Source organism: Phodopus roborovskii, unplaced genomic scaffold (assembly GCF_943737965.1).
Source record: "Phodopus roborovskii unplaced genomic scaffold, PHOROB, whole genome shotgun sequence".
NCBI lineage: Eukaryota > Metazoa > Chordata > Mammalia > Rodentia > Cricetidae > Phodopus > Phodopus roborovskii.
In genome coordinates, this window is record NW_026126418.1 from 78,163,653 (window position 1) to 78,183,233 (window position 19,581).

A 19,581-nucleotide genomic window follows, 5' to 3' on the forward strand; every position below is an offset into this window, starting at 1 on the left:
TCATTCTGTAGACCAGGTTGTCCTCAAACCTCATTACTTTTTAATATGTGCTGTCAGAAAAGCAGTGGTGAGTGATGCTAGGCTACAGGTATTAAGCTGAGCACTACTGCACCCCAGCGTCTCTTGCCTTGCCCCATCTGATCCAATAACTCCAAAACAAAGGGGCAAGGGGCAACAGCTACTGGAGAGCAGTTATGAGGTTGAAAGGACCTATGAGTGAGTGTTGACTATGGATCAGAATTGGGTGTTGTTTCTGTGTTCCCAGAGCTGCCCCAGCAGCTTGTAGGCTCTCTGAGGCTGGCTGGGACAGCCTTTTGATTTCCTTCCACTCCTGGTTGGAGGACTTGCCTGTTAAGCTGTGTGGAGTGTTTACTTTTTCAACAATGGCAGCAGGCTGAAGAAGATGAAAACCCCTGGCTTAGCAGGCCAGGGTCCCCTTAGTAACCGAATTATACCCATCACTGGGTTCCAGGCAGGAGCTGGTTCTGCAGTTTCCTCTCATGGGACAATGCTGCCCTGCCAGTGGTAAAGCCTCTTCTAAAGGGGCTGGCATGGGCTCAAGGGGCTTCCTGAAGCTCAGAGTTCCCAAGGAAAGAATCACAGGCAGCTTGGCTGGAGGGTGCGCTCTCCCCAAAGGCTTGGGGTTGTGAGGTAGGAGTTCTGGTAGAGAAGATGGCTCCTGAGTGTTAGCTTATTTCTCTTCATCATCATACTTGGGAGAACCTAGTATCTTCAAGGCAAAGTTGGAGGCTCAAAGATTAAGCAAATTTCCCAGTGCAATACAGGTAGGCAGGGTAGCAAACCTGGCTATAGAAAAGAATTTGACTCCAATACGTATCTAAAGAGACTCGCAGATCCATGTGTTCAGCATTCACAATGAGCAGCCATGCAGAGGCAGTCACAGCTGACTCTGTCAGGGCCCACTTTCACTTGTGCAAGAACACACTTGCTTTTTGTAATATAAATATTACATATGCCTACTATGCAGAAACGGAAAGACCCAAAGCTCACAGAAGAAGCTTTCTGTTTGGGGTCATCATTCTAAATTATTTCCTTTTGTGTTCCCTCCTCCCTACCACTGCTCTAAATCCTTCACAGTACTCTTGCCTCTTTTGATTTTTTTCCTCATTGATTACAGCATAAGCAATGTTCCACTTCATTAAAAGCTAAGTGACAGTTACTAATTGTTCCAGACTGTTCTGTTACATGAAGACAAACTCAACCAAGGCAAGTTGGCTGAAACATGAGTTCAAGCATTTAAAACATTAATATATATGACATGCCCATGAAGTCTGAAGGCTGGAAGCTCTGTGCTTCAGGACAGATTCCTAGAAGTGGATTTTAGTTTCTAGTCCTTAAGAAGTGTCCCTGGTGAATTCAACTTGGAGAGATATCTTTTCTTCCAATTATTTTAAAGCCATTTTATCCACAGCTTGTGTTTCCTACTCTAAGTGAAGAAAAATCAGCAAAGACATGAGCAGATGTCAAAATAGTCCTCCAAAAATCCTACCCAATTAGAACACTTATGAGTACTGCACCACACCGAGACAGCTCTCCGGTAGCTTGTCCCACCAACACATTCCCTCTCTTTTTAGTTACAGCATATGCCAAAGCTCCTGCCAGCTGCAAAACCCTCCCCCACCAGACTCCATAGACTTCTCCCCAGAACAGGAAGGGGGGGCACAAAACAACACTGACATATACACCAGCTTTCCAAATGGCATTTCTTACACAGACACAAAACACGGCAGCACCCCATCAATACTGCTCATGGAAATATTAAAATGACTTTCCTGTGTGCTTTGTCAGTCTTAGTTTGACCTGTCTTTGGGACAGGAAAGGAACAACGTACAGCACATGAGATGCTCAAAAGCAGCTGAGAGGGTACTACTTTCCTAAGAATTACCTCTAGCTCATCCATACTATGTGGGTAGTCTTAAGCACTGCACTAGACATCACAAATCCTCTGGGTTCCTCATTGAGAAAAAAGAAGGGGACAATAACAGCCCTATCCTCACTATGCTGGTTTGTTTTATGTCAACTAGACAAGCTAGAGCCATTGGGGAGGAGTGACTTTCAATTAAGAAAATGACTCCATAGGCTTGAGCTGCAGGCAAGCCTGTAGGGCATTTTCTTATTTAGTGATTGTGGAGGAGGGCCAGCCCATTGTGAGTGGGACACCCCTGGACAGGTGGTCCTGGGTCCTGTAAGAAAGTAGACTGGATAAGCCTTGGCAAACAGGCCAGTAAGCAACAAACCTCCATGTCCCCTCCATCAGCTGCTACCTCCAGGTTCCTGCCCAGTTTGAGTTCCTGTCCTAAATTCCTGTGATAGTGAACTGTGATGTGCAAGTGTAAGCCAAATAAACCTTGTCCCTCCCCAGCTTGCTTTTTGGTCATGGTGTTTAGTTGCAGCAAAAGAAACCCTAAGACACTCACTGTGGTATTTAGAGATGCTAATGTGTGGTTTCTGCATTATTTCCAGAACTTGGCCGCTCGCTCTGGGATCAGGCTCTCTGAGAGCCTGCTACATACTGTGGTTTCTAGGATCTGGACTTCCCAAAACCAGAACAACACATTGATCTAGATTACATTATGTAGTACTAACTTACTTACTAATCCTTTGCCCTGTCTCTGGGTTTCCTACTTTAGTTCCTCCCCCAATATTTGGCCCACAGCTGACAATTAAAGTGAATGAAGGTGGGGGATGGGAAGAGAGAATGAACAGAACTCAGAGGTGAGCAGCACAGCTTCAACATCTAGTCTGATGTCTACCTAATCACTCCAGCCATACTAATCTGGGCAAGTCAATCTTCCCATGCCTGTTTCCTTCTTTTGGGTTCAGATAACAGACACTATACTATCAGTTTGCTATGAGTATTACACTAACATTTTTAAAGTATTTAAATAGTGCCTGGCTCACAGGAAGTACAAAGTAATTGTTAAGTAAAAAGTAATGCTCTTTTGGGGATGATAGAATGTGCCAAATCATTATGTAGTGGCTTCAAAACTGTCAGCATTCATTGAACCATAACACTTTCAATAGCTGGGTTGTTGTTGTAGTTAATAAGCCCACCATAAGGATGTCCAGAACACAGAATAAACTCACAGTAGACCCAAGACGGTGGGTCATAACTGTAAAGGACACCCTCAGGATGAGGGGGCTCTTCCCAGGACCACCCTGAAGACCTTCAACTCTTCATGCCCTTCATGTCAACATGAGAGCTTTTAAAAATGCTTGTGTCTTGTGCCCTCTTAGGGTATGCCTAAATACCTAATGTTCTGGAAGGGGACTAGGCAGTTATTGAAAAGGCAGGATTCACAGCAAGGGCATAAAATAAAGAGGAAATGATGGCTCCACACAGAATGGAGGAATGAAAATGCCAGGAACTGGGAAGCCAACTGACTGCAAGTTGGGGAGCAGGGCCCAGCTCCACTCACCTGTCTCTTTTGACAGGCTATAATGGAAAGCAGTTTTTCTACACCAGGATGGAGATGCTGGGGGGGGGGTTCTGTTCTGTTATCCTTCTACCAGGACCACCTCTACCTCTAGTTTGCATATCCTGTAAAGAGTCCGAAACAGACCCATATTCCTTAGCTGGGAAAGAGCAAACCAGCTGTGCCTGGCTTCATTCTACTGGGAGTCCAGCCTTGCAGCAGATGTCAATGCAAACCCACATGGACCATGCAAGCCCACTGTAAGCAAACTGGAGTCTGCTCTAGGAAGTGCGATGGGAATAACAATGATGATGGCTGTGATAACAACCATGTAAAATTACCATGATTAATTAGCACAGGATGAATTCACAGTGGACACGGACAGCAGACATTAACTCAGGAAGGCAGGCGGCAGGTCCTACAATCAGACCACTTCATTCAAATCTTGCCTTGGGGCTGTGAGTTCTCCTGAGCTTCAGTTTTCTTATCTGTAAGTGGGGATGAAGCTGCCTGGCTATGCTGTATAGCTAGTGCAGCATGTTTGTAAGGAGTTCAGTACAGTGTCTGACTAGACTAAGGGCTAGCACATGAGCTACTTTAGAAAGTTTCGCCTGTGAAGGGTAAGAGTTCTGAGGAGACACAGTTAAACTTATTTTCTGAGGAAGGGAGAGAATAGTTAAGACTCTAGTGTCATGATTTTCTGCTATTAAAACTAAGGCTCCCATCAGCCTGCTGTTTTCCTGATGCTGGCTCATGCTCTGAGGCCATACTGCCTGTGTCTGAGTTCCAACTCAGCCTCCATGCTGTGGGCAAGTCATTTAGCCCTGCATCTGTGGAAACTAGCTACTCAGTGACAGAAGTGATAACCTCCTCCAGGACAGTGGTTACCAACCGGCTGGGGAAGACTGGGTAGAGCCAGCACAGAAAGGGCTTCTGGGGTTGTAATGCCATTTCTCCATCTGGGTAGTGGGAACACAGTATGTCCCCTATCACAGAACTCAGCTCATCGTGTACTTAGGGACAGGTTACTTTCCCTTTAAATCTTATATATTATCACAAAGTGGTAACATGGTACTACCAGCTTGTTTTGGGAATTAAATGAGTAAATATGTATTAAGATACTAAGGATAGTACCTGGCACATAATTAGCACTAGGTACTAAATTTTTCTTGCTATAAAATGAAACAATAATCTTATTAATAAAGATGATTTCATAGATTGTACAAATTACCATCAGAAAACATGTTGGCAAAGATGGATATCAATAGGATACAACTGCTTCTTTAGGCTGTCCTGCCTCCCTGTAAAGAGGTATAAAGCAGAAGTTGACTGGGTCCCCCTGAGACACTTTCATGTTTCCAACAGAGTCTGACATGAGACAATAGCAGGATGGACTAGGAGCAGCAGGAATAAGAGAGGCTGGACTGGATCTTAAGGACCCAGGACAAGCCCTTTAAAACTAGTTTTTCATGTTTTTCATCTAATATAGGTTCATAGCAACTTGCTAATATAACTGTAAGAGAATTTAAAAAAGAACAAACCAGTATGTATTTTGTGCCTATGACCAAAAGCCATTTTGTACCATCTACTCTGCCTAGGCCCTCTGTGGCAGTACCAAGGAGCCCAACACATAGCTCATAACTGAGGCTGCAGGAATTGCACACTATCCTCATAATCATGGGCACCATGCTTCAGTTTAAATTAAGCCTAGACTCAACTCCAGTTCACCTCCCTGGGAAGGGGTAAATGACCTGGCTCCTGACTCAGTTAAGCTGGCCTTTCTAGTAAGACTTCTCAACTGTAGGCTGCACTTCATTTTCTTCTTTCTTTGTTTCTCCCTCCCTCCCTCCCTCCCTCCCTCCCTCCCTCCCTCCCTCCCTCCCTCCTTCCTCCTTCTCTCCCTTTTCTTTTCAGTTTTGAAGGTAGAGGATATAGTTAAAATTAAACCTAAGTGACATCAATATTTGATAAGAAAAAAAAGTTTATTATCAAAATTTTATACTAAGTGACGACTTCTGGATTTCATGTAGTCACTTCTGTTAACTGTGTGTCTAGGATAAAATCTGCAGGGGCTGGCAAGTGCCAGAAGCTGTTATACACTCTGCATCCATCATCTTAGTTTGATGCTTACAGCAACACAGTGACAGCCACTAGCTGTGTCTTTGTGTGGCCCAACCTTTGTGTATATCAGCTTAATCTCAGACACCCCTCATAAGACAAAGAGGGACACTGAGGGTCATAGAGTAAAGACACATGGCTGAGAATCATGGTGTCAGCTTTGAACACAGTTGAACTTCACTACCTCTGTAATCCCCACTACCTACTTTGACACAGTTTTTTTTTTTTTTTCTGGCAAATAAAATAAACCTCAATAGTTTCCCTTGGAATATTATACCCATTTGATGGATGAGGAAACTAAGATTAAAGAGATGAAGTAATCTGCCCATGTTGCTAGAACTGGTGTGTGTTAGAGAAAGAACAGGCACGTGCTGCAGTGTTCTTTGTACTACCCAGCACATATAAAATGTAGCCAAATGCATGCCCGTACATGTACATATAAAATGTAGCCAAATGCATGCGCTTACATATGAGTGCATAACAAACAACAGCTTGGAGAGCTGGTGGACTCCTAAGAGGAAAGCAAAGAAATGAGGCAAGTATAGATGGGAAGAGAAGAGGCAAATGCAATCCCAAGTTCTATTCTTCCTCAAATCTTGGGAAGATGAAAAGTGACACTTCTCTTCCCTTCTTCTGCCCCAGAGGTCACCAAACTGCCAGGCAGTTGATGAACGTGGTGGCTTTGCATTGGAGTCAGTAGTCACTGATGGGCTCCTTCCTGCTCCACAAAATTAAAATCTAAGTTTGCAGCTCAGAGAGCCTTAAGAGCCCACTGGAATTTCCCAGCATGCTCTAAATAGAAACAGAAGCTTGGCAGGGGAAGGAAGTGGGGCAAACACTCCCAGGTCAGGCCAAATTCAACCCACAAGGTAGTAAGAACTGATGCTCATTAACATGGCTAGAGATTCTCATGCCAGGCCAGGGGAGGACCTGCTCTCCAGTGGTGCCTCTTCTGAGTGGCCACTCACATTGGTTAGCCATTCAAAGAGCTGTTGGGCTATAGGGACACAATGACAATTATACCAGGATCTCTGAATTCTAGGGTCTGTCAGGGAAACCCTGACATGGAAGAGATATTGCCCCAGTGGAACATCTACATGTACTGGAGCCTGTCTGCCTGGGTGGTCAGAAAGCTCCAAGGTTGGTGTCCTGGCTTTTCACCAGGTAGATCTAGACAAGGCACACAGCACTGGTTCTCCTCTCTATGGGCTGGGAATTGTGGTCCTTAATTCTAGAAGTATTAGTAAGACTGTGGGAGTCACTGACAAGTGCTGGTTCCCTTTAGAGTCAGCCAGCAGGCAGAGTCAGCTCAATGTTGGTAGGTATCTTCTCTAAGCTGCACTCTGCCATTTCTTCAGAAGCCACAATCTACAAGTCCACCCCAAATACAGCTTCTATCCAGCTGGAGTAGAGGGTGAGCCCTTCATACCTCTGATTCCACAACTGTTGGAGACTTGATTCTCATTTCTGTTGCTAGGGTTGGGGAAGAGAGTACTTGGTGAGATAGCCTGACCCCTTCTGGCTTCCATACCCCCTGTTTTTCTGGGAACTCTTCCTGACTCCAGCTTCCATGACAAGGAGTAGAATAATCCAGAGACAAGTACAAGGCACAACAGGCTCAGGGATGCTTCTCATGGCTTCATGTGTGTGATTACTAGCCCCTTAAAATTTTAGGCCACCCTTTCCCATATAGCCCTGTCACCTAGAAAGTGCCTTAGAGTTTTATAATGTCCTCTAATTTAAAATCTCCCAGCATCCTTGTGGAGTAGGCAACCAGGTCTCATTTCTAAAAGAAGAGTGACTGAGCTTGGGTCTGTCCCATACAGAGCCTGGGGATCTTTAATATTAAAGGGCACAGCTGGTGCTGAGTGCATACCAGGTCACATATTTCTCTGTGACTATCACAGAGAGGTTGCTAAGTAGTTAACTGGACCCTAAATGCTGAGTGCATACCAGGTCACATATTTCTCTGTGACTATCACAGAGAGGTTGCTAAGTAGTTAACTGGACCCTAAATGCTGAGTGAATACCAGGTCACATATTTCTCTGTGACTATCACAGAGAGGTTGCTAAGTAGTTAACTGGAACCTAAAGTAAGACCAGTATAACACCTTTCCTTTTGCATATTAAAACATTTCACACAGCTAGTAACTTGGCTCAGATCCTTGTCTTTTACTGTGTGACTTTGGACAAAATATATAACTTCTCTGTGCCTAAGCTCAGTCACTTGGAAAACAGGGTTATCAATATCAGAACACAGATTTCTTAGCAAAATTAAACAGTGAGTTTGTAATGTATGTGTTGCTTCAAAACAGTATCTATTCAATTTGAAATAATGAGGCTTGGATTTAGGAGCTTCACCAGGAGTGCAAGAGGATATGGACTCCTTTATCACAAAATGGTTTGGGGGGCCTCTCTATCATAAAACAAGATTTCATTCCTCCTACACAACTGCCACTGGCAATCATTCATTCATCACTAAGCACAGCAAACCCTGACTCCCATCTCCACCTGCCTTTTATTTGAAATGTCAATTTTTAAAGAGTGGAGAGGTTGGAGACCCGATTTAACAAGCACTGAAACATTGTTTATTGCTTCCATAAACATGGCTTAGTGAGAATTACGGACATAATCAGAGGGAGCTGATCTCCCATGAAAAGGAGCACTTGAAATTTCAGAACTGGCACCTTCATTGTGAAAATCTCTTAACTTTGCAAACAAACTAGAGGTGGTCTTAAATATATGAGTAGTTATGGGATGGTCAGTATGGCGACTTGTCCTGTGCAGGAGCCTCTGAGCCTTAACAGGTCCATAACACTGCGAAGATATAGGAAAAGTAGCTGGAAATCATGATTCAAAAAATATAACAAAACTCTGCTGGGTGGGAGGAAGGAATTTGCTAGATGTTAAGGGCTATACAGAGAGGATCCAGTACCATGACAAGGCTGTGTAGCTGGGCCCACCAAGACTGCCTCACCTCCTGTATGCTTGAGGAAGCATGTGGGAAGGGAGGTTTGGGGATCTGCTTTTTTGAGGAGAGGTACTCTATAAATCCAAAAGGATGTTACATAGGTTTTGTGTGGATTGTTCTTCCTATAAAACAACCATTTCCAAAAGATGAGATTGTGGGAACCCTAACTTGCCAATATGAGGATTCATTAGTGCTGCTCTGATCATTGAGGGTTTTCATAAGACATCCACCTTGTACAGGACATGGCTGCCTGGCTGCCAGAGGCAGGAAAGGCAGTAGATATAAAATTTTATTATTTCAATGCACCAGTAGCAACCAGGAGAACTTAATGAAATCGCCAAGATTTACAATCTGAAACAACTATTGCACAGACAGATATGGTTAAAGGAGCTAAGCCCTCTGCCCTTTCAACCCTTTGATCCTCTCACAGCAGGTGGCCTGAAGCCCCCTCCTGGGCATCTTCCGTCTCTTCTAACACTGTTCACTGTTGAGCTTGATGTGCAGTAAGCTTGACCCTGCACAGGTGACTCGTGTGCTGATTGCTAGCAGTTGCTGCTAATGGACTAGCATCTGGCCTTGAGGTGGGGAAGGAGTAGGTAGGCAGGGTCCAGTTGTCCTGAGACGATGTTCCATAGCCACTATCCAGCAATGGGTAATGATTGTCATTTCTAGAACCCATCTTCAAAAAGTGGAAGTCTGCCCTCCTCCAGTTCATATTTTTGAGTTGGGCAGGAGGGGGGCAACCCCCCAAAAATCCCCATAATAACTCACCTTTTTAAACTCAATTATGAAACCAAAAAAAAAAAAAAAAAAAAAAAAAAAAAAAAGGAAAGGGGAAAAAAAAAAAAAAAAAAAATCAACCCTTAAGTCCTAAATGTGTCTCTTAGAACTTCCCCCAAAACCATGTGCAGCAAATTTATACCAACGAAAATCAAAACAATTTTTGGAAACCTAAAATTGACTGTTTTCAGTTCCATGAGATTTCATTTAAAAAACCCCATATGCCAAAATGTCCAAATTCTCTTATTTTTAAAAAATTGGGATGACTTCCAAAAATCATAGCATTCCTCCTTCACTCCCTCCCCCTTCTAAAGCTAGGGATGGGTAATTCAAATATGTATTTATCAGGCTTCATAATTTAACCCAAATGGTCAGCACACACTGAAGAGGGCCCTTCTCAGCACTGGCTGCTGGACACTGGGGTTTGGTATGTCTGGAGAAGTACCCACGAGCCCCAGCCTGGACCTCTTACTTTTTTCCAGATACTTGTTTATGGAGCAAAGCATTTTAACAGGTACACTGTGGGATATTGGTGGCTTCCAACAAGGCTTAATGACACCACTGACAACACTTAAGGTCTTAAGCCAATGCCCAGTGTCTATGCAAACACAGGAAGGTGCTCCTAGCTTTTCCTGCCAAGGCCTGTGGTTAGTCACCATAGGGACTGCCAAAGGGAGTATCCGTTCACAGCCTAAATCTTTCTATTCAACTTTAATCTTGAGCTCAACTAAGAAGCAAACAATAGGGGAAAATGGTTTACTAATTCCATTTCCTCCTCTTCCTCCTTTTTTCCCCTCCCAACTTCCCTCCCTCCCTCCTCTTCCTCACTTTTTTTTTTTTTGTACAGATATTTTAATGGAGAAAGTGTTTAGCAAGATGTAGGTGAGATGTAGTTATCACAGCTGGGTCACTTTGTACAAACTACTAAAATGTTCAATAATAATATTTGCCATTGATTGAGAGCTTACTCATGTGCATGGCACTTAATGGTCATCCTTTGGGTAGGTGCCTGCATTTAGCTGATGGGGATCTGAAGGTACACAATGCTACTGCAGTGACTTACCCCAGTTATAGAGACAAATGTTGGAGCTAGGATTCAAATATGGCTCATCTACTGTTCCAAAAGCCACAGTCCATCATGTTATTCTCAACAGAAGCAAAACACAACCCAAACAACATACAGTAATTTGTGTAGAAAATGCCAGATTTCAGTTTGCTTACACATTGCCCTGGCCCATTTAAATGCCTTCCGATTCAATTATTTTAGGTCATTAAGAGGAAGTTTAATTTGGTTGACAAACACCCCTACTGTGGTGACCTCACATATCAACAGTAAATGCCTGATGGTCACAAATTCGTACCATGAGCTGCTGAGCATGGTGTTAAACAGAAACACATGTGCCCAGATCCCAAGTGGATTTGCCTAGACCAAGTGAACCTCTCTTCAATCATCACTGCCATAGAAACACTCCATCAGGCTTTAGCCCAGTCACCACTCCCAAGCAGTTCATGAAAAGAGGTTCCCAGGCCCATGGGGCTGACCTCAGTTAAAAGTGACTCTAAGTGAATGAAAATTTAGGAAACTTAATCACTATTAGAAAAAAAAAAAAAAAAGAGGATGAAAAAGGGGCCAAAGATTATCTTGTGTAGACGAGTTCCTTAATTTTTTAGAAGATTTCTATCCCAAAACCATGAAATAGTGGTAGTTCCATTTGTTTTGTACCTATCATGTGATGGCCACGGGAATCAATGTGGGTATGAGTGTGTACACATTTCCTTGTTTGCTTCTCATTAAAAATTTCTGTGAAGTGAGGAACCTACTCATACAAGGGATGAATGTGAGCCTTGAAGAGTCACCTTAACATAGCAGAGGCTCTATTAAGGTGGTGCACATTAGCGGATCCAAACTTCACCTATTATTTGTTTTGGAGAGGCCAGTATTAAGAGAATCTTGTACACAGGGGACAGACTATGAAATGACTCTTACCTTTCCCCTACTAATCTAATTTCTATTTTAAACAAGAACCTGTTTTAAAGGAATTTTGTCCTAGGGGAAAAGAAAGTTGAACTCAGGGCCTGCAGGGCTCTTTCCACTCTGTTAGAGGGTTCCTGCAGCCCCCTTCTTATCTTTATCTGATGAGAATATGACTCATTTAAGCATCTCTTGGTAAGGGTTTATTAACTCAAGAGTTTTTTTTCTGAAGTTGGTTTTAACATTGTCAAATGGGCCTTAACTACAATGTCAGGCTAAGAGAGGAAAAGAAATAGGAAAACAAAAGCATTATCACCAGTGCCTCACAATTGCTCAGTTTCTCTAGTTTCTCTGATGCTCAACAATACAAATTAGACTGAGAATGGCTGGATCACAGGAGACTCTCACCTTTGCCAGAAGTGCTTGTTTCTTTGATTATTACATAAACTACCACTAGGGCTTTAAGTTGTTTTCTATGAACTGATCTCAACATAGGCTAAGTGGTAATAGTTTAAAGGCAGAATGCCACTGTGAGGAAGAGATCACTTCTAGGGGGAATCTCACCCACTGAACCTGACCTCCTCTGAGGCTCTGGATGAACAAAACCTGAATCCTTATTCCATGATGTTGCTGATAGCATGTTAAGGAAAGTTGGTTAATGCCAAATCACTGTTCAGTTACTTCTTTCTTTACAAAATAAACCAACCTCTATGATTTCAGCCATCTAAGCTTTGCTTCTTACATTTATACAATCCAACTATGAACACCTGATCCAATGCTTACAACAAGCTCTTTACATTACAAGTCTTCAAGATACCATTACATTTCTAAAGATGAGACAAAAAGCCTTTGAGAGACCATCACTCTGGAAATAGAGCTACTCTAAGGAGACTGGTATACTGTCACAATGAGTCCCATGATTTCCTTTCTCAGGACACTTAGAGTGAGGCACTGAGCTAGAAAAGGTCAGTCTAAGTGTGGGGCAGGGCCCAGAAGAGTAGCTGTGGGTGGACAGACCCATATGTACAGAGAAACATTTACCTACAGCCCTAGCTCTTCCTTCTGCAAGATGCCTATTTGTACTTCGTAGAAAGGCTGAGCCATGTGCCCAAGGGAAAGGAGATACGGCCCCCAATGTGGGATAACTCAAGGATTTGCAAAGTTCTAGCCTCTGCCTAACTCTCTCCTCATAAACCTGCATTCACCAACTGAGGTTTTTTCATACAAACACTGCTTTCTTATTGCCTCAGCAATCAGCTCTCTGTGGAATTTCTCTATGATTGTGAAGATACACAAGAGCCACCATTTATACTTGAACAGGATTATGGCTTGGAGTTGTATGAACTATGCTGCACCTCCATCTACATGCAAAATCCTATGAAGCAGCAAAATGCTTCTATGGTTAATAAGAGACACCCAGCTTTACTCAGTACTGAATGGTTTAAAAATGAGTAAAAACAAGCAAACAAACATGAACAAAGGATTAAGACTTGCTATCCTGGGAGAAACATAGAAAGAAAAAACTAGCTAAAACACCGCCACCCTAAATGGCAGGCATTCAGGCTTTTTGTAATGTGAATTATTCCAAAATATCTATTATTTCCCCTGTCTATAAGAGAATCCTATTATTTTGTGTCAAAGCCCAACAGTGAACCAAGACCTCCACTGCAGATACAGACAATGTGGCCTCCCTAGTCCAGAGACCAAGAGGAGCTCAGAGCTGACAGTTTGCCCTCCTGTCCTCAGAATGTTACCTTGATACATTTGCAGAAAGAATTAGGCTCCTAGGGCCCCATGGCCAAGCCATCCTAGGGAAACACCAACAGAAAGAGAAGTTTTCTGGGAGCCTGGCTATTTGCCCTGAGTACCCATCACATGCCTCTTGTGGTAGCTAGCAAGGAAAGTTGACCAGGAGAATACAGCTTGGTCTTGGATCTCATGTTCCCTATTCTCACTTCCTGGAACTATCACTGAGGACATCATCTAAATTTATAACTTCAAACCAGGTGAAGAATAGATATCTGATGCATAAAAGCACTTGAAGACAGAGGGGAACTGAGTCATGGTGGCTCATGTCTATGATTCCAGCAGGTGAGAGGCTGAGGCAGCAGGACTGCTTCCACATAGTAAAATAAACTAAAAAGCAAAACACCAACAATAATAGCCAGAGGGGAGAGGACAACATTGAGTAACAGTGGTGTCTAAATCCTCCAAGCAAGGCATCACTGCAAAAGCCTCAGCTATGGCCTACTAGCAAAGGAAACCATTCAGATGCATGGGTTGGGGATGCTAACACATCTGAATTTTATACACAAGGTTTGGGTGTGCAATTTCCTTAAGAATTACCTTGATCTTTACAAATATCAATTTACTTTATTAACAGTGTGAAGCAGTTTCCAAGCATTTTATATGGAAGGACTGTTTCTAATGGCCTACAAAGAGAAGGCCTGACCATGTCCCTTCCCTATTTACACTCTTCAATGGCTCTCTGTTGCCCTATAAAGTTCAGACTTTTTAATGCAGCTTACAAGGCCCTGGATGGCTGGCCTCCCTCTTCAGACTCCTGGCCGACATGAAACTCCTCATGGTGCCCGGGACGTCCTGTTCTCCATTTCTAGGTTCTGCAGACGCTGTTTCCTGTATCCTGGTTTTCCTAGTCTGAATCTACTGGTTGGGCTTCAGTTTATGCATCTGAGAAGTGTGGCCTTTAGCCCTTCAGGCTAGTGCCTCCTACCAGCAGCTGATGCCAACCCAAATTCACCCATTAATTTCTACCTGTCTGCATCTGCCCCAGGAAAATCTCCAAGAAGGTAGAGACCAGGCATGGCCACTATGAGATACAGAACTTAGAGCATGAAAGCCTTTCAACACTTTACAGTGGAAAGAGCAGTCATGTACTGTGTCCCTGCCACAGGCCAGACAACAGGACTCTCTGAACACCTATAGTGTTGTCTCTTAGATGAAGAAAGTAAGACCCAGAGAAATGAAGTATCATAGTTACCACATTCACTGGGAGTTCAAGGAATCCAGGACTTACACAGAAACATAATGTAGTGCTAGAACTTTTCTGGGGGAGCGCTCTCTCTCTCTCTCTCTCTCTCTCTCTCTCTCTCTCTCTCTCTCTCTCTCTCTCTCTGTGTGTGTGTGTGTGTGTGTGTGTGTGTGTGTGTTGGGGAGGTACATAACAGCCAAATGCAAGGATGTGGTCAGGCAGGGATCTGGAAGGACACTGAATAAATCGTATAAATTCTCAACCCTGGGAGAATACAAACCAGGGAACAACAGGCAGGTAGGTGTAAGCCAATGTTGCTAATTCTGTTTCTCTGGGGAATCTGAGTTGCCATATCATTATTTAAAAGCTACCAACTTAGCAATATAAGTGACTTTAAAGGCACTGAACAAAGAGAAGCAGGCATGGCTACTGATTCTATGGAGGGTTTCATGTGCCGGGAACTGTACTGTCTCACCAGATCTTTGCAATGATTCCATACAGGAATTCTCAGCACTTATGCTCAGTTTGCAGGTAAGAAAACAAGGAGGTTCATCAGTTGAGATTCTCTTCCAAGATCACCTGAGCAGGAAGTAGGAAAGCTAGATTCTATACTGCAAACATCCCACCTCTGCATACATGCAGCAGGGTCTCAATTACAGGCTAGTCTGAGCCTCTCTTCAGAAACATGTCATTGTTATCACCTTTCCCTCCACTCTCCTGACTATTCTACTGAGTAACATAAAACACCTTCTAGATGCATCTCCTCCCCATGTCACTCTAAGGTTTGCACAGAGCACTGTTTTGAAGCATGTGAGAAAACTCTTCATTTACAAATAGGAGAAGCACCAGCTATAAGACATGACCTGGCACCTGCTACCAGATACGGCACAGAAGGGGGACTGAATAAATGTGTTGAACTAAATTGAGATCAGTTGAATGAAAGGAAATAGCGTGTAATCTGGCCATGTTTAGGGATTTCCTAGCTGCCAACTAACATGATCATTCTCTCCAAGAAGCAGTTAGGTCTATGCCAATACCCTTGGCTATTCTGCTCATTTGCCACTAGCCTTCACTTGCTTAACTGAGAGAAAGAATATCAAGAGGCAGAAGGAGGGAGAGAAAAGAAGAACAGTTACAAACTTGTCACTTTGGAGGAAAAGTGGACTCTTTATAGTGACAAGGTTACCATTTAGCAAACAGCAATAGCATCTTGCTCAAATTTGAAGACTAGAAGTAGGTCTTTCCTCAAAATAACCTTCCTTCCAAAGAGAATACTAGGTTATAATTTATGTTTCTTTTTGTGCACAAATTTGAGTGTCATAAAAATGGTTAAAAAGTCTTCCTATGGTAGCTTTTTCTAAACTTTTATGAACATCTGCCACATTCATTTGAAGTTTAAAAAATCCTGGCACATATGCAAAGGCATAATAAGGTGCCTATAGCTTTCAAGAAAAAATAACAAGCCAGTCAAAAATAAGCCTTTTGCTGAATTGCCAGTAAGAAAACTAGTGTAGAGAGGAGCTGGGCCTCCCCATCCTCTTCCTTACAGAGCATCTCAGCCACAGGCCCACATTCCTCACTAGGCATTGGCCACCTATAGGAAAATCTCAGGACACGGCTGTAGCACTGAAGGCTATATCAGAGCCACATGAGCCTAGCAAGTGAGCACGAGGTGGCCTGAGCCTGAACTGAAGTTCAGGAGACCCAGAGAAAGAATTTTAATATTTGGTGGGATAAGGAACAACACTCATGCCTACAGGAATGTTTTTGTTATTATTGTTCAGAAAACTACCCTGAGGCTAGAACAACTTCTCTCTCTCCCTCTCCCTCTCTCTCTCTCTTCCTCTCTCTCTCTCTTCCTCTCTCTCTCTCTCTCTCTCTCTCTCTCTCTGTGTGTGTGTGTGTGTGTCCCTCCCCCTTTTGGTACTGACCACACCAAGAGTTTAGCACAGCAGGGGCACTGCTCTTGAACCTTCTTACCCAGACCCTCAACAGGGTGGACAGACAGACTCCTACCTGTTTACTCAACTGCTTCAAATTTCAGCATATACTGCACTGCATGCTTTACTACAGAAAAAGGCTTGTCCTGTATTACTTAAAGTCAAATAAGGTGAAAAAATGTTTTTCAAACTTCTCTTTTGAGTGTATGCACAGATGTGCTCAATCATTTTCCACCTTATCCCTCTGAGATAGGGTCTCTCACATAACATAATGATAGGCTAGAGACTAGCAAGCCCCTGATCTTGAGGTCTCTGCACCCAATAGTACCAGGGTTATAGGTGCCAATGGCCTGAATTTTTGAGTGACAATGGCACTGAATGACTTGCAAACAGTGATGCCTGTTGGAGAGCTGTAAAATGTGCTCAGTTATAGCTCCTCAAGCACTAACTTCCCCCTTCTCCAAAAGCTGTGGCTCAGACAACATCATCCACTTGGCACCCTACTAAAGAAGCTATGGACAACAAAGATGATGGTGTTGTCTTTGCTCTAGAGGACACTCTGTGGGGGCATGCAAACAAACAGCTACTGTTCAGAGTAAGAGATTCCACCAATGAAAAATGAGTAAGATAGAGCACTTCATGGAAGAGGCAGAGAAGGGCAGGACTACCTTTAGGGAAGTATAGGATCTATTTAGTTCAAGCACTGGTTTATATGCATTCTTATAGTGATGGGGCAAAAGATTTGTCAGCAGTGGAGAAGCCATCAGGAGCTTGGGGGCAATGCAGAATGAGAATGGAAGGTTTTCCCTAGTGGCCACACCTGGCAATCTACTGACTGAACCCTATTCTCATTTTTGTACCTCCAAGACTGAGCACAATGCTTGGAACATACAAGGCCCACGGATTCTGCTATCAAATCAGTGAATTGGGCTTTGTAAGGATCCAAGAAAGCTAAGGAAAAAAGCCAAGGGAGGCAGTAGGAAAGGAACAAGATTAGAGATGCTTTATATAGAGACTTGAGAGTATTTACTGAGAATGCTTGGTATGCCCCAAGTTTGGGATATCTGCAGGCAGTACCTTTCAAGGGATCAGGAACATCAAAAAGAAATTGGATGTTCAGAATGTGTATCTGCATGCACATGCCCAAACAGCATACAAAATAAACTGTTAGGGAAAGCGATTCAGTGGGTACTTAAAGTTGGACATGAAATCCAGAGAGAGGCAAAGCATAGCAGTGTTATAATCACAGAGCAGCATCACTGACTTGGATTTGATGCTGAAGAAAGAGCTTCAAGCAGGAAGGCTGGAGGGCATGTGGAGAAGAGAAGGAAACCAAGATACTTTGGATAATGCTGAAGGTACTGGGACATGAGAAGGGTCTGCAAAAGTCTGGGTGGAGAAGCCTGGAAGGCAGGAGGGACCGAGGACGATGACAGACCCAATAGTCTTTAGTGTTTTAAATTGTAAAGCAGTTGGCATGCAAGGTCCACTAGAAAGGATTTACTTTTAATTTTTTGTATGCGAGCTTTGAATAGCTTCTCACACTTAACAAAGGTAAAACACACAAGCAATTTCTTCAGTCTGATCTAAATACATCATGCAAGATAGTCCATAAACTGTGTACTGTATGTGCTTAGGGCTGGGTGATGACAGGGAGGGACTGTTAACAGAATGTAGGAGCCACATGGCCGTCCTGTCAAATTAGAAATTTGAGCAGATTTCTGTGGTCTATTTTGATCAAGATTCTCAATGTCAAACAAACAGGTTTTTCGATAACCAACTCATTTCATTTTTGTAAGCACAATAGCAGAGTGTGCAACAGTTAGTGGTGAAGCAGGTGGTCCTAGTCGATGAGAACTAAAAGGAGCAGAAGAGAAGTCGCATTTCCTTTAAGACACACTAAACACCATGACAGGCGTGGCTGGAGACTTCCTCTCAGAGCCCACACTGCCACATGGGCAAGCTGACAAGCCCCATCCTGCTCTGGGCAGTGCAAATGTATGTCCTTTCCCAAGGAAGAAAAGCCTGGAGGTCAAGTCTATAAACCAAGGGTATGAGCAAAAGCATAGAAAGTCCATTGAAAGCACCACTGTCTGATTGGTGCAATCATACAGAAAGCAATTTGGCAGCAGACTCATAGATTTGACCAAGCATTTCTGCACTAGGGAAATAATACAGATTAAAAAAAATGTAGATAAAACCTTATGCATAAAGATGTTTGCTGAAGTGCTATTTATAATAGTGAAAAAAAAAATCATCCAGCAACCTAAGTGCTCAATGGTAGGAAAGTGGTTAAAGCTGTAGGAATGACAGGGAACAAATGGAAAACTGCTGCTACTGGAGGTAGATAAAAAGGCAGGAATTTTCACACTATAACTCTAATAGGTAACAACATAATATTATAGAAAATACATATCTATAGAACAAAGTCTAAATGGAAGAATAGTAAAATGCTAACAGTAGTTCATTCTGGAATAATGGCGAAGTAGATAATTTTAACTTTATAAATTCTAAAAACCATTTGTATCACATTTCTACCATGAAAATGTAACACTATTACAGTGATTCAGAATAAATGTCATTATGAAAAACAAACCCTTTTCCTTCTCTTATCTAAACCCAAATGGGACCTTCCCTCCTACCTTCTTACCCTCCCTTATTTGCCCGGGAAAAACCCACCACCTCCAACCACAGCAGAAAAGTCCAGAATACAGGAGTCAGATGGAAGGGTCTAGATTGTTGGATGGAGTCTGTGCATCTTGAAGGACAGGGGAGGGATGTGCATGAGCAGTTGCTTCAGCCTCTCCTGTGTGCAGAGCTGCACATCCTGAGATCCCATTTTTCTGCGACACAAAGCGAAATCGAAGCTCACATCATGGATTGAGGAGGACAGAGCCCACTTACCTCCATTAGACTGAAATGGACTCCTATGAGGTAGGGCATGGGAGCACTGCAAAGAGAAACAGACACACAGCTGCTTTAATGTCTGTTGCTTCTGAGAGAAAATTACAGATGGCTCACTATTTAGAGAAAAGCTGTTTTAATAAACGTATGCACAGTTACATTTCCTTTCACAACAAAAATCTTAATGTGACATTTTGTTTCCAAGCCTAGAAACGTCAAAGAACTTAAAAATGCAGACAGCACTGGGAACGGCATGGCTAGCTAGCAGGAAGAACATCAACCTTGGAGTCAGCTACCAACTCCAAATAGTAGGTAGGCAGCATTCTGGCCTCAGTCACTTTATCTTTATAATGGGATTCTTGGCTCAATCTTAACTACTGTTACTAGAAGGAAATAAATATATACAGTACAGAGGTCCTGATACTTATTGAACTCAACAATCATAATGGAAAATAATTAAAAGCTGC

The 19,581-nt window shown here is 42.9% G+C and overlaps 1 protein-coding gene across 10 annotated transcripts in view; it reads right to left on the minus strand.

Annotated features, from left to right (window-relative positions):
* The window catches only part of Dennd1a (DENN domain containing 1A), a 467,485-nt gene that overhangs the window by 157,244 nt on the left and 290,660 nt on the right, over positions 1-19,581 (minus strand). For all 10 annotated transcript variants that reach the window (XM_051185345.1, XM_051185350.1, XM_051185346.1 and 7 more), the window contains one exon: positions 19,115-19,160. In XM_051185345.1, coding sequence (XP_051041302.1) covers positions 19,115-19,160 — 46 coding nt within the window. The remainder of the gene's footprint in view (positions 1-19,114; positions 19,161-19,581) is intronic.